At 51.3% G+C, this 13370-nt stretch overlaps 1 protein-coding gene across 2 annotated transcripts in view; it reads right to left on the bottom strand.

Annotated features, from left to right (window-relative positions):
- OBSCN (obscurin, cytoskeletal calmodulin and titin-interacting RhoGEF) overlaps positions 1-13370 on the bottom strand; it is a 162841-nt gene that overhangs the window by 47300 nt on the left and 102171 nt on the right. For both annotated transcript variants that reach the window (XM_025402023.1, XM_025402032.1), the window contains exons 50-56: positions 12283-12555; positions 11397-11672; positions 10528-10815; positions 10107-10388; positions 9031-9404; positions 5507-6377; positions 4142-4420 (exon numbers count right to left, since the gene is read on the bottom strand). In XM_025402023.1, coding sequence (XP_025257808.1) covers positions 4142-4420; positions 5507-6377; positions 9031-9404; positions 10107-10388; positions 10528-10815; positions 11397-11672; positions 12283-12555 — 2643 coding nt within the window. The remainder of the gene's footprint in view (positions 1-4141; positions 4421-5506; positions 6378-9030; positions 9405-10106; positions 10389-10527; positions 10816-11396; positions 11673-12282; positions 12556-13370) is intronic.

Below are 13370 nucleotides of genomic sequence, written 5' to 3' on the forward strand. Positions count from 1 at the left end.
CCTTCCAGTTCCATCCTACTAGGGAATAATGGGATGAAAAGATACAGGTCTCAAACAGCTAGGACTTGTGTTTCTAGTCAAGATGGAGTGACTGAGGTTGGACTTACCCTCTTTTATGGACTAAATGTTGAGATGCCCCCCAAAGACCATATGCTGAAATATTAACCCCCTATGGATGAAGAGATGGGCCCTTGGGAGGTGATTAGGTGATGAGGGTGGAACTTCCATGAAGGGGATTACTGCCCTTATAGAAGGGACCCCAGAGACCTCCCTCATCCTCTTTCTATCATGTCCTTGAATGATGTATTTTTTTCTTCTGTTTTATATACATATATATTTTTTTTTCTTTTTTTTTTTTTGAGACGGAGTCTTGCTCTGTCGCCCAGGCTGGAATGCAGTGGCACGATCTTGGCTCACTGCAAGCTCCGCCTCCCAGGTTCATGCCATTGCCTCAGCCTCCCGAGTAGCTGGGACTACAGGCGCCCGCCACCATGCCAGCTAATTTTTCGTATATTTAGTAGAGACGGGGTTTCACCGTGCTAGTCAGGATGGTCTCGATCTCCTGACCTCATGATCCGCCCACCTTGGCCTCCCAAAGTGCTGGGATTACAGGCGTGAGCCACCGTGCCCGCCCTCTTCTGTAATACATTTATAATCTTCTTCTCTACTTGCTATTAATCCTATCCATTGGATTTTTTATCTCTGGAAGTTCTACTTGGGTTTTTAAAATATATTCTGTCTCAACATCACTAATCATCAGGGAAATGCAAATCAAAACCACAATGTGATACCACCTAACTTCTGCAAGGATGGTCATAATTTAAAAATTAAAAAACAGTAGATGTTGGTGTGGATGCAGTGGTCAGGAAACACTTCTACACTACTGGTGGGAATGTAAACTAGTACAGCCACTATGGAACAGTGTGGAGATTCCTTAAAGGACTAAAGGTAGAACTACCATTTGTTCCAGCAATCCCACTACTGGGTATCTACCCAGAGGAAAATAAGTCATTATTTCAAAAAGACACTTGCATACGCATGTTTATAGCAGCACAATTCACAACTGCAAAATCATGGAACCAACCTCAAATGCCCGTCAATCAACAAGTGGATAAAGTAACTGTGGTATATATATAGGATGGAATACTACACAACCATAAAAAGGAATGGATTAACAGCATTTGCACTGACCTGGATGAGATTGGAGACTATCATTCTAAGTGAGGTAACTCAGCAATGGAAAACCAAACATCATATGTTCTCACTGATAAGTGGGAGCCAAGCTATGAGGATGCAAAGGCATAAGAATGATACAATGGACTTTGGGGACTTGGGGGGAAGCATGGGAGTGGGGGCGAGGGATGAAAGACTACAAATAAGGTGCAGTGTATACTGCTCAGGTGATGGGTGCCTCAAAATCTCGCCAATCACCACTAAAGAATTTACTCATGTAACCAAATACCACCTGTACCCCAATAACTTAACGGAAAAAGTAAAGAACTGAAAAATAAATCTTGAGAGATAAAAAAAATTAAATAAAATATATTCTATGTCTCTACTTTTCTTTTCTTTTCTTTCTTTTTTTTTTTTTTTTTTTTTTTTGAGACAGAGCCTCACTCTGTCACCCAGGCTGGAGTGCAGTGGTGCAATCATAGCTCACTGCAGCCTCAACCTCCCAGCTCAAGCGATCCTCTTGCCTTAGCTTCCCAAGCAGCTGGGACTACAGATGTATAGCCCCATGCCTGGCTAATTTTTTTGTATTTTTTTTGTAGAGACAGGGTCTCACTGTGTTGCCCAGGCTAGTCGTGAACTTCTAGGCTCAAGTGATCCTCCTGCCTAAGCCTCCAAAAATGCTGGGATTACAGTCATGAGCCAAAGTGCACCAGGCCAGGACAGGGATTTCCTAAACATGGGAAACAAAGATGAGCCCTATGATTGCGCCAGTTTCCTGCCTTGAATTTGTAGACTCAGGGAAGGGAAACTGAGGTAGGTCCCAGCAGACTCCTTGAGATGAGAAGATGGAGCTCAGAGTCCTGGGAGACTAAGGCAGCTAGAGTTCACAGACAAAGTGCTGGAGAAAAGAAAGCAGTACAGAGAAAGGACCTGCCTCAAGGACTCAGCAGAATACTGATTAGCATTTGCATGTGAGGAAAGACCCACCTGAAAGGATTAGGGGAAACAGTACCAAGAATAGCTCCTGGTTCTACCAGTCAGACTAGAAAAATTCCTAACTCAAAGGGCATTGAGTAGAGTACTCAGGAAAGTTCTTGCCTCAGCAGTGGGAAATAATTAGCCCTAGACTGAGCACTGCTCTGGAGCCACCAAAGAAATCATAAAAGCTAGGCCCCAAAGAATAAAATCGCATCCAAGTATCTTCACTGTATCCCAGAACAAAGCTCAAGAAGATCGGCAGAAATACAAAATATCCTAACAGGGTAAAGTTTACAATGTCAGGCACTCAATCAAAGATCACCAGACATACCAAGAGACAGGAAAAGATGACCCATAAAGTAGAAAATAATCAACTGAAACCAACCCAGAACTGATGCAGATGTTAGAACTGGTAGAGGAGACATGAAAACAGGTATTAGAATTGTATTCTCTGCATTCAAAAGGTTAAGTAGAGATGTAGAATATATTTTTAAAAACTCAAGTAGAACTTATAGAGACAAATAATAAAATGAATGAGATTAATAGGATGGATATTACAGAAGAAAAGACAGTGGACGTAAAGGCATGAATAAAAACTATGCAAAATGAAAGATACAGGAATTTTTTAAAGTGAAAAGAGCATTAGTGAACTGTACACACTCCATGTGACTTAATACACAGGTAAATGAAGAAAAGAATATTTGAAGAAATAATAATAATACGTCTTAATATACACGTAATTGAAGAAAAGAATATTTGAAGCAATAATGGTCACAGAAATTCCAAACTTAATGAAAACTCTAAACCCACAGTTCTAAGAGAGTCAACAAAGTCCAACCTCAACAAACATGAAGAAAAGTACACCAAAGAACATCATAATCAAATTACTCATAACCAGTTATTTTAAAAAAATCTTAAAAAAATACCTAGAGAATTTTTGTGAAGAAAGAGATAAGCTGATCCTAAAATTCATATGAAAATGCAAGGCACCCAAAATAGGCAAAACAATCTTGAAAAAGAAGGAAGTTGGAGGACTTACCCTCCCAATTTCAAAACCCAATACAGAGCTACTGTAATCAGGACAGTGTCGTGCTGGCATAATGAAAGACATTTAGATGAATGAAACAGAATTTAGAGTCCATAAATAAACCCATACATTTAGAGAAAATCAAATTTTGACAAGAATTCCAAGACAATTCAATGGTGAAATAGTCTTTTCAACAAATGGTGCTGAGACAACTGGGTATCCACATTAAAAGAACAAACTTGGGCCCTTACTTCATATCATATACAAAAAAAAAAAAAACCAAAAAAACAAAAAAACAAAACAAAAAAACCTCAAAATGGACCAAAGACCTAAATATATGAGTTACTATAGGCATAGGTGTTTAACTCTTTATAACCTTGGATTAGGCAATAATTTCTTAGAAATGACAACTAAAGCACACGCAACCAAAGAACAAGTAGGTAAATTGTACTTTATTAAAATTTAAAACCTTTGTTGAGGCAGGAGGATCACTTGAGGCCAGGAGTTTGAGGTTACAGTGAGCTATGATTATACCACTGCCCTCCAGTCACAGTGCCATGAACCATTCACCATGCCCTTGAGCTTCTCCTGAGAGGCTTCCTGATCAAGCCATCTGACAGCCTTCAAAAGGGACCTCAAGGGATTGGTTGGGGTAGGCTGGACTCACCCTTCTTGACCCCCTCACCTTACTCCATGAGGTCCACTTCCAAACCTTCCTGGGCCTCTGTTCCAGCCAGGATGCCTCTCACAGAGATGAGATCCCTCAACCCCTTACCCCAAGGGGCTCCAGACTGGGGGCCTGTCTTGGCCCTAGCTCCCAGAGAGCTTTCCATCAGCCACAAGACTCTGAGGCCCCAAATCCTGCCTGGCATGAGACGAATGCTCTCTGAATCATCCTCAAGACCAACTCAGGAGCCCCTACACCACCCACCCTGGAGACACCAAACCAGACGCAGTACTCACAGTCCACACGGAGCTCAGCCTTGGTGGAGGAGACACCCACGCTGTTCTCAGCCAGGCAGCGGTAGACACCCATGTCTGCTGGCACCACGGCTGTGATGATGAGCTGATGGCCACCCTGTTGGTCTTCATTAATCATGTAGTGGTCATCCTCCTCCAACAACTTCCCATCCTTGAACCAACGCACACTAGGCATGGGCTGACCTCTCACCACACAGTCAAAGCTCACAGGATACCCATCCTGCACTTCTTGGTTCTGCAACTCGGTCAGGAACACCGGGGCTGGGATAGATGGGTGATTTAGCCTCAGGGAACAATGATCATGTCCGGCTGCCACATACATGCAAGTTGCCACCAGATGAATGGTTTGACACATATGATGTACAGAGCAATCATTCATATGGGAATGTTCATAGACCCTGACAGCTAAAAAGAATGGTATCTTTGCCTGCTAAGCTTCTCTCTCTTCCTTGTTCTCTAAGAATTCTGTTTGCCAGCTTGGTTCCCAAGCTGCTCTGAGGCAAAAGCGATAAAGGGCTGGAAACAGGGAGGAAAAGGGAGGTAAAGCAAAGATAAAGACTGTGTGGCCTGTAAGTCCAGGAGGAGCAGGTGAGGGATTTGCAGCAAGGCAGAGGCTCAAAATTGGAGAGAAGTTTCAAGAAATAACACTGTGGGTCACTCATCCTACCCTCTTTAACATTCCTAGAGAGATACAAGTAAATAAGGAAATGGCTTTTTAATTACTCCTAGATGCTGGAATGGGAAACGGTAGCAGACTGGACCATGAGGAGTGCAGCATTTTATAAAGGTTTCAGAGTCTCCTTTTTAAAAAATTCTAGAGTGAACACAAATGACCTTTGAACAACATGCATTTGAACTGCATGGGTCCACTTATGTGTGGATATTTTTCAACCAAACTGGATAAAAAAATACAGCATCTGTGGGATGCAAAACCCTGTATAGCGCTGACTTTTCATATATATAGGTTCTGCAGGGCTGATTTGGGGACTTGAGTATGTGTGGATTTGGGTACACATAAGGGTTCTAAAATCCATCCTCTGTGTATACCAAGGTAGAACTGCATTCCCATTCTCATTTCACAGATGTGAAAGCTGAGGCACAGAGATGCTAAGCAGCTTCCCCCAAAGCACATAGTTAGTAAGAGACAGGGTTGGAGTTCAAATTCAGCTCTATTTAACTTCAAAGTCAGGGCTTTTCACACCTCAGTGGGCTGCACCTGCAAAGAACCCAATGGTGGGCACGGGTAACCCCTTAAGCTTGCAGCAGACTCTGGATCCTTCTCCCCTGCCTCTCCCTGCCTCTGCACCCTGGTTTGTGACCCCAGACCGAGGCTGTGTGCAGACTCACCAGCATCAGAAGTCAGTAGGCTGGGCAATGGCTCTGGAGGCACCACAGGGGCGGGGGCCTCTTTGCTGATGCGCATCTCTACCCTCCGAGGCCCCTCCTCCACCAGGTTGATCTGCACCCCAATGCCCAGTGTGGCAAACATCTCCTGGAAGCGAGTTACCGCCTGGCGGGCCTCGGTGAGTGCCTCAAAACGGATGCAAATGAAATGCTCATCTTCGCGGTATGTCTGCCAGTCCGCAGGCTCCTCTGGCTCTGCAGGGCCCTCATCTGCACTCAGGAAGAGCTCCTCGTCTGAAACCTCAGCCGGGCTTTTGGTGCGGAAGAGCCGGTGCAGCCGCCGGGCAGCCCGGCGGAAGGCATCGTCCAGCTCACCCCCAGAGGAGCTCTCGGCCTCACTCTCTGTCCCACTGACCACCACGCAGGCACTGTGGGCCACCTGGCCAAACTTGTTGCTCACCTGACAGGTGTAGCGGCCAGCATCAGCATGGCCCAGGCCAGTGATCAGCAGAGAACAGGTGCCATCCCCAAGCTGGTCGATGTGATGGTGCCGCCCGTCGGTCAGCTCCACACCATCCTTCAGCCAGCAGGCTCGTACATCTGCCTTGCTGGCCACAACACACTCCAGCCGCAGGGCATCCCCTACCTGTGCCTCAGTGTCCCCAAATGTGTGGGAGAACATAGGCCCTTCCTGCTGCTTCATCTCCTTCCGGACCTTGTAGCCCTTAAAGGCGGCCTGGATCTTCACAGCTGCCTTGTCCATTGAGGGATCACCCAGGTCTTTGGTGCTCAGGTCTCCCAGCGGTGGGCGCACAGCAGCCAGCGGCTCCTGCTGCTGCTGTGGCTTCACAGAGGGGGCTGCTGGGGCCCCAACCTGTGGGCACAGAGCCTGACGTCATGGTGAGATAGGGAATCTGAGGCCAGGAACTGGGCACGACTGGTGTGGAATGCATGGCAGGGGCAGCTCCAGGTCTTGCTCCAGTATGCCCTTTTTCCTCCTACCAATTGGACCAACACTAGCTTCAATTTGACCTAGATGTCTGACAGCACCTTCCAAAAAGCAAGCCCACTTCCTGGAAATCACTTTACACACTCACTCAGACCACCATGAACAGGGTTGTGAAGAACACCATGAAGAGACCAGTTCCAACTCTTCAGGCAAAAGTTTTTTTTTTTTTTTTTTTTTTTGAGACGGAGTCTCGCAATGTCGCCCAGGCTGGAGTGCAGTGGCCGGATCTCAGTTCACTGCAAGCTCCACCTCCCGGGTTTCGCCATTCTCCTGCCTCAGCCTCCCGAGTAGCTGGGACTACAGGCGCCCGCCACCTCGCCTGGCTAGTTTTTTGTATTTTTTAGTAGAGACGGGGTTTCACCGGGTTAGCCAGGATGGTCTCGATCTGCTGACCTCGTGATCCGCCCGTCTCGGCCTCCCAAAGTGCTGGGATTACAGGCTTGAGCCACCGCGCCCAGCCAAGGCAAAAGTTTTAATGGTCAGATGTGTATATGAATGGATGGATGCAGGGTGGATGGAGAGATACATCGATTAATGGATGGTTGAATGGGAGAACAGGTGTATGGATGGATGGATAGATGGATGGGTGGGTGGGTAGCTGGTGGATGAGTGAATGGTTATACAGATGGTGGTATGGGTAGATGAGTGGGTAAACAGGCTGACAGACAAACAGACAAACAGGTGAACAAGTACAGGAATAGATTATGGACAAATGGTGGATGGATGGGTGAAAGAGTAGGTGGATGGATGATAAACAGCAGATGGATGGAGTTGTATGGTTGTATAGGTGGGTAAACAGGCTGACAGACAAATGAATGAACAGGTGAACAGGTGCAGGAGTGGCAGATGGATAGTAGATGGATGGATGAATGGAATGGAATGGAATGGAAGGATGGTGGGTAGATGGTAGATGGATGGATGAATAACAGGATGGTGAGTAGATACATGAATGGATAGTGGGTAGATGGGTGCATGTCAGATAGGAGGATGGGTGAATAGATGAAAAGAAGGAAGGATGGTAGTATACATGGATGGACAAATGGAAGGATGGTAGATGGATGATGAATGGATACATGCATAGATGGACAGATGGAAGGATTATAGAAAGATGATGAATGGACAGATGGTGAGATGGTGAACAGATGATAGACGGATGAGTATATAGATGGCAGATGGGTGAATGCATGACTAGATGGAAGGAAGAATGTGTGCATGGATAGATGGTGGATGAATAGATGGAACAAAGGAAAGAAAGATGAACATATGGATGAATAGATGGCAGATGAAGGAATAGATGAAAGGAAAGAAAGATGGACACATAGACGGGTGGATGAAAGAAAGAATGAATGCATGAATGGATGAATGAAAGAAAGGAGGAATGGATACATGGATGGATGGATGGATGGATGGATAGAAGGAAGAATAGACAGATGCATGGATTGAAGGATGGATGGTGGACAGACAGAAGAGAAGAAATGCATGCATTGATGGATGGATCGTGTATGGATGGATGGAAGGATGGATGAATGGATGGATGGATGGTAGATGGATGATGCATAAACAGATGAAAGTAAGGAAAGACAGATGTATGAATGGATGGATTAGGTAGAAGGATGGAAGGACGGAAAAATGGATGCCTGAATAGATGGATGGCAGTTGGATTGAATAGATGAATGGCAGTTGGATGAATGAAAGGATGGGTGGATGCATGGATGGATGGATGCATAGATGGATGAATGGTGGATGGGTGGATGGAAGGAAAGATAGATGGATTGATGGATGCATAGATGGGTGGATGAGTGGTTTAGATGGATGGATGCATGAATGAATGGATGAATGGTGGATGGATGCATAGATGGGTGGATGAATGGATGCATGAATGAGTGGATGAATGGTGGATGGATGCATGCATGGATGGATGGATGAATGCTGGATGGATGGATGCACGGATGGGTGGATGAATGGTGGATGGGTGCATGAATGGATGGATGAATGGTGGATGGGTGCATGAATGGATGGATACATGAATGGTGGATGGATGGAAGAATGGTGGATGGATTGATGCATGGATGGGTGAATGAATGGTAGATGGATGCATGGATGGATGGATAGATGAATGGTGGATGGTTGGATGAATGATGGATAGAAAAATACATGCATGGATGGATGAATGGTGGATGGATGGATGCATGGATGGGTGGATGAATGGTGGATGGATGCATGGATGGAGAGATAGATGAATGGTGTATGGATGAATGCATGGATAGAAAGATGCATAGATAGATACATGGAAGAAAGGAAGGAAAGATGGATGAATGGATGTATGGATAGATGGATGAATGGCAGATGAGTGGATGAATGGAAGAAAAGATGGATAGATGAGTAGATGCATAGATGGGTGTATCAATGGCGAATGGATGAATAGTGGATGGATGGATGGATGGATGGATGGATGGATGGATGGATGGATGGTGAAGGTCTCAGACCTCTCCTTGCAGGGCAAGTTGAGGGGGCTCACCTTGCTGGTCAGTGGTGAGGTGCCTTGCCTCCCAGCCTTCTTGAGGTAGGTGACCAGGGAAGGGGTGCCTGCCCGGGACTCATCATCAGAGCTGGTGTGTGAGAGGTCAGCCTCTCCAGTGCGTGCCAGCTCATCAGCCGTGGAGTAGCCTTCGGAGAGATCAGGTGCCACCTCCTCTGCCTCCTGTGGCAGGTGCTGTGAGCGGCCATCCTCCTCAGGCAGCTCGCTAATGGAGTCTAGCGTGGGCTCACGGCTCATGCGACGTTTCCGAGCCAGGGCCTCCCATAGTTGGTGCAGGTCACCCTCCTGGGCTGCCTCAAGGGGCAGGCTGGGCTGAGGAGGGGCCTCATCCACAGAGGCTGGGCTCAGCGCCACTGAGGAAGGCAAAAGACTGGTCAGTGGGCTAGTTCAGAGCCATCAGCCCAGACCTCAGCTGCTTATCAGTATGTAGCTGGACTGTGGCCTTGCTAGGCCTCTACCCCCACCTGGCACTAGCTACTTCAGATGGCACAATCTTTGCAAGTCTCAGAGCCTCTGAGCCTTGGCTCCCCCACTTTGAATGAGGCCACAGTCTACCTCCCTGCACAGGGTATGTGATGACTGGAACAGGAAAGGACTCTGCAAAAGCAAATTGGGCTGATTTGAGCCCTTCTGGCCCTGCTTCTGGGATAGAGTGCCTAGACTCATGGGGGTGCTGGCTGCCATGCAGGGAGGATCAGGCTCAGAGTTCAGGGGACAGGCCTCAGAGTGTGGGAGGGCTCGGAGCACTGGGGTTTTCAGGGGGTTCAGAGTACAGGGGATGTCTGTGTGCAGGGGCCCAGAAGCTTAAAGGGACCAGAATAGGAGAACCAAGGGCTGCACCACCCAGGACCTGCTCAGGGACAGGCAGGCTGGCCTAGGCCATCAAGACTCTGCAACATGGGGTTTACCACATCTCCCTGCGCAGCCTCAGTCTCTCCTATGTGATGGGCCTCAAAAGGACCCTCAGCCCTTCCCTAAGAGAGCCAGGAAGGCCAAGCTGCACCCCCACACCAAAGCTCCCCACCCTGGAACCTGGAAGGACAGGGACGACGCACCCTGGAAGGTGGCAGCCGCGGGGCAGGTGGAGCCCTGGGCTGGGCCACAGTGGTACTCGCCCTGGTCTTCTGCCGTGAAGCCCCTGATCACCAGCATCTGTTGCCGACCCTGGGAGACCACCTCGAACCGCCCACTGGGCTGGATGCGCTCCTTTCCCTTGTGCCAGATGACCTCGCCAGCCTCAGCTGCCACCTCAAGCTCCAGACAGACATCCTCACCAGCTGCCACCTGCCGGCTCTCAGGGGCAGAGGGCTGGGGAGGCACAGGCTTCGGTGGCGTTGCTGGGGAACAGCATTCACGGACAGAAGACAGGCTCCATCAGCAAAGATGCACCCAGGGTGCAGGCCCCACCCCTGGGGACCCCTCCCTCTTCCAGCTGTGGGGGCTGTGAACTCCCCAGGCCCCAGTGAAGCAACTCACCAAGCCGCACAGTCTGGGGCAGGTGAACCGGTTCCCCAGCACCCACTGGGCCCACAGCTGCCACACGGAAGCGGTAGGTCTCCCCGGGGGCCAGGTCATCCACCACACACTCAGGTCCAGGAACCAGCTCGTGGCACAGCCGCCACTGGCCCATGGCCCCCTCCTTCACCTCCACGCGGTAGCCACAGAGACCACCGCCTCCATCACTTATGGGAGCTGCCCAAGACAGTGTCACAGTGTGGCTGCTGCAAGCCACCACTTCAGCATCCTCTGGGGGGTCAGGGAGGCCTGGGGAAAAGGGGAACCAGTCAGGGGGGTGGCTCCCTGTCGGCACTAACAGCCCCTCTGGAAGCCACTGGGCTCTGATACTGGTTGCAGGTGGTGTGGCTGCACCCGAAGGCAGTGTGCTGCTGTACCTAGTGGCCCAGCCCGTCTCAGGGAGTGAGGGATGCTGCCCAGGCCCCGTGGTGGCGCACTTGCGTGTCACATGGAGACTATATGTGTCCAGAGCCCACCCAGTGTGGAGAGCCCCTGGTGGTCTCTGCACCTCCTGTCTCCCCAGAGCTGGGCTCAGATCTGCATTAGGAGTTGGGGGAGCTGAGGGGGAGGTGGAGCAGAATGAGGGGACTTTGGCCTTATGAACCCACAGGGTGGCAGACTCATGCATCGTTATGCCTGGCCAAGGGCAGCCTCCCAGACTCCCATGGCCAGGCCCATATCTGCAGGCAGTCAACCCCAAGCTCTGCAGTGGGCAGATGCTGCAGAACCCAGCCCGGGATGGTCACCCACAGACCCACAAGCTCTGGAAGCCAGGCGGGCCCCAGACCCGACCTGCAGGGGAGGGAGAAGGGAGCCCGCCCACCACCCACCCAGCACGGTGAGTCGCGCAGAAGCCACGGCGTCGCGGCAAGCGAAGGTGACCTCCCCGGCATGGAGGAGCTGGGCGCTGCGCAGCAGTAGGGCGTGGTGACTGCCATCGGCGGTGACAGTCCAGTCGGCGTCATCCGGCTGCACCGCGGCACCATTGATGTACCAAGACGCCTCTCCCACGGGCACCACCTCGCTGAGCGTGCAGGTGAAGAGGGCCTGCGCACCGGCCCGGACCACCACGTTTTTCAGCGGCTCCAGGATCTCCAGGCGCCAGCCTGCGGGTGTGCCCGAGGAAGGGGTGTGAAGGCAAGGGCCGGAGCAGGGCCTGGACTTCAGACCCTTGCTTCTTCCCACCTGCGTGGGTGGGAGGGGTCTGGGACACCGAAGCTCCCCACCTGCGGCCCCAGCAAACCCCTCTCTCAAAGTCAGCCCAGCCTCCCACGGGAGACACCTCTCATCTGGCGCCCAGTCATGCCTGCCTTCAACCCAGCCTCCTGTGGGTCCCAGAGACCAACACGTCCCCCTCCTGGCTCCGGAGAGCCTCTGGTCTCGGCGCACGGCGAACACACCGTGCACCCCTCCTGAGCCTCGGGCCTAGGGCTTCCACCCACTGCAGAGCGGGTGGCTCCCAGCCTCAGGTGGGAGGGGCCGGCCCCTGGCAAACCCTGCGCTTTGTGCCGCTCCCTTCCCCGGCTCTGCCAGCAGCACCAGGGCCTCAGCGCCTCAGCGCCTCTGCAGCGCGGGTGGCCCAGCCTCCTGCAGGAGGGTCTTGGAGACTGATGTCCCCTCTGCAGCTGCAGCCCCCAGCCCCGCCCCCTCTGCCATCCGCCCCCCGCAGCCTCTAGTGGGATCTGGCCCCGCCCCGCACCGGCACAGCGCAGTCACCTCGGACCGTGAGGAACGCGGACGTCACCATATCCCCAGCCAGGAAGGTCACCCGGCAGCTGTCTTGCGGCCGCAAGTTTTTGAGCAGCAGCAGGTGGCGCAGGCCGTTCTCAAAGTAGACCACCTCGGCGTTCTCCGAGGTGCGCACAGGTTCGTCGTCCAGCAGCCAGGTGTGGGCAGCCACCTCAGGCTGGGACAGCTGGCACTCGAACAGCGCCTCGCCGCCCTCCAGCGCCTCCACGTTCTCCAGCCCCCGCACCACTGTGTTCTTGGCTGCGGGGAGAGGGAGGCTCAGACCATGCCTGCGCTTCCAGGATCCCCACGTCCCTTGGGAGTGTCCTGAAAACTACAAAAAGTCAAACAAAATGCCCCCTCCCCAGAAGCTATGTGGAGGGGGGCACTCAGTGTCCAGGGTGGAGCCACCGTGCCTGCCTCTGTAGTCACCCAGGCCCCCCACCCCCCGCCACACCATGCCCTGCCCACTTTGGCACTGGGTTCCTGACCTCACAGGTGAGAAACCTCACAGGTGTTCACGAGACTAGAAACTCGCCAACCGCACAACTGGGCTTAAACACAGCCATGGGGCTCAGAGCCATGCTTTACCTGCCATGGCCCCACTGCAGCTTCAGTGTCTGGAAACAGCCCCCTTTCTCTGCACCCCCAAACAGAGCTACTAAACCTGCTGCCTGGCCCCTAGGATGCCATGCTCAGACTCACAACAACCAGAGACCTCCTCCCTAATCCACTACCCTCCTCCGCTCTCCCCTCCCTTTCTAATTCTCTTGTGGGTTCACGTGTAGGAGTCTCGAATTTGGCCACACATTCTTCATGGAAGCCACAAGTTCAGCAGCTGTGCATGCCCCGCCTACCCACAGCTCAGCTCCTGGTGTAGCGAGTTTGCCACCTATGTGGCCTGTTTCCACCTGTCCGAGCCACCTGTGTCCCAGAGCCACCAGACACTGCCTGCCATTCCACTATCACTGCACAGCCAAAGCTGTGCCAAAGCTGCCCCGGGCCTGGGGCTGCCCACCAGGCGGCCTCACCTTGCACTTGCAGCAGGGCCACTACGCGGGTGCCCGCAGCCTCAC

The sequence above is a fragment of the Theropithecus gelada genome, chromosome 1, assembly GCF_003255815.1.
Source record: "Theropithecus gelada isolate Dixy chromosome 1, Tgel_1.0, whole genome shotgun sequence".
NCBI lineage: Eukaryota > Metazoa > Chordata > Mammalia > Primates > Cercopithecidae > Theropithecus > Theropithecus gelada.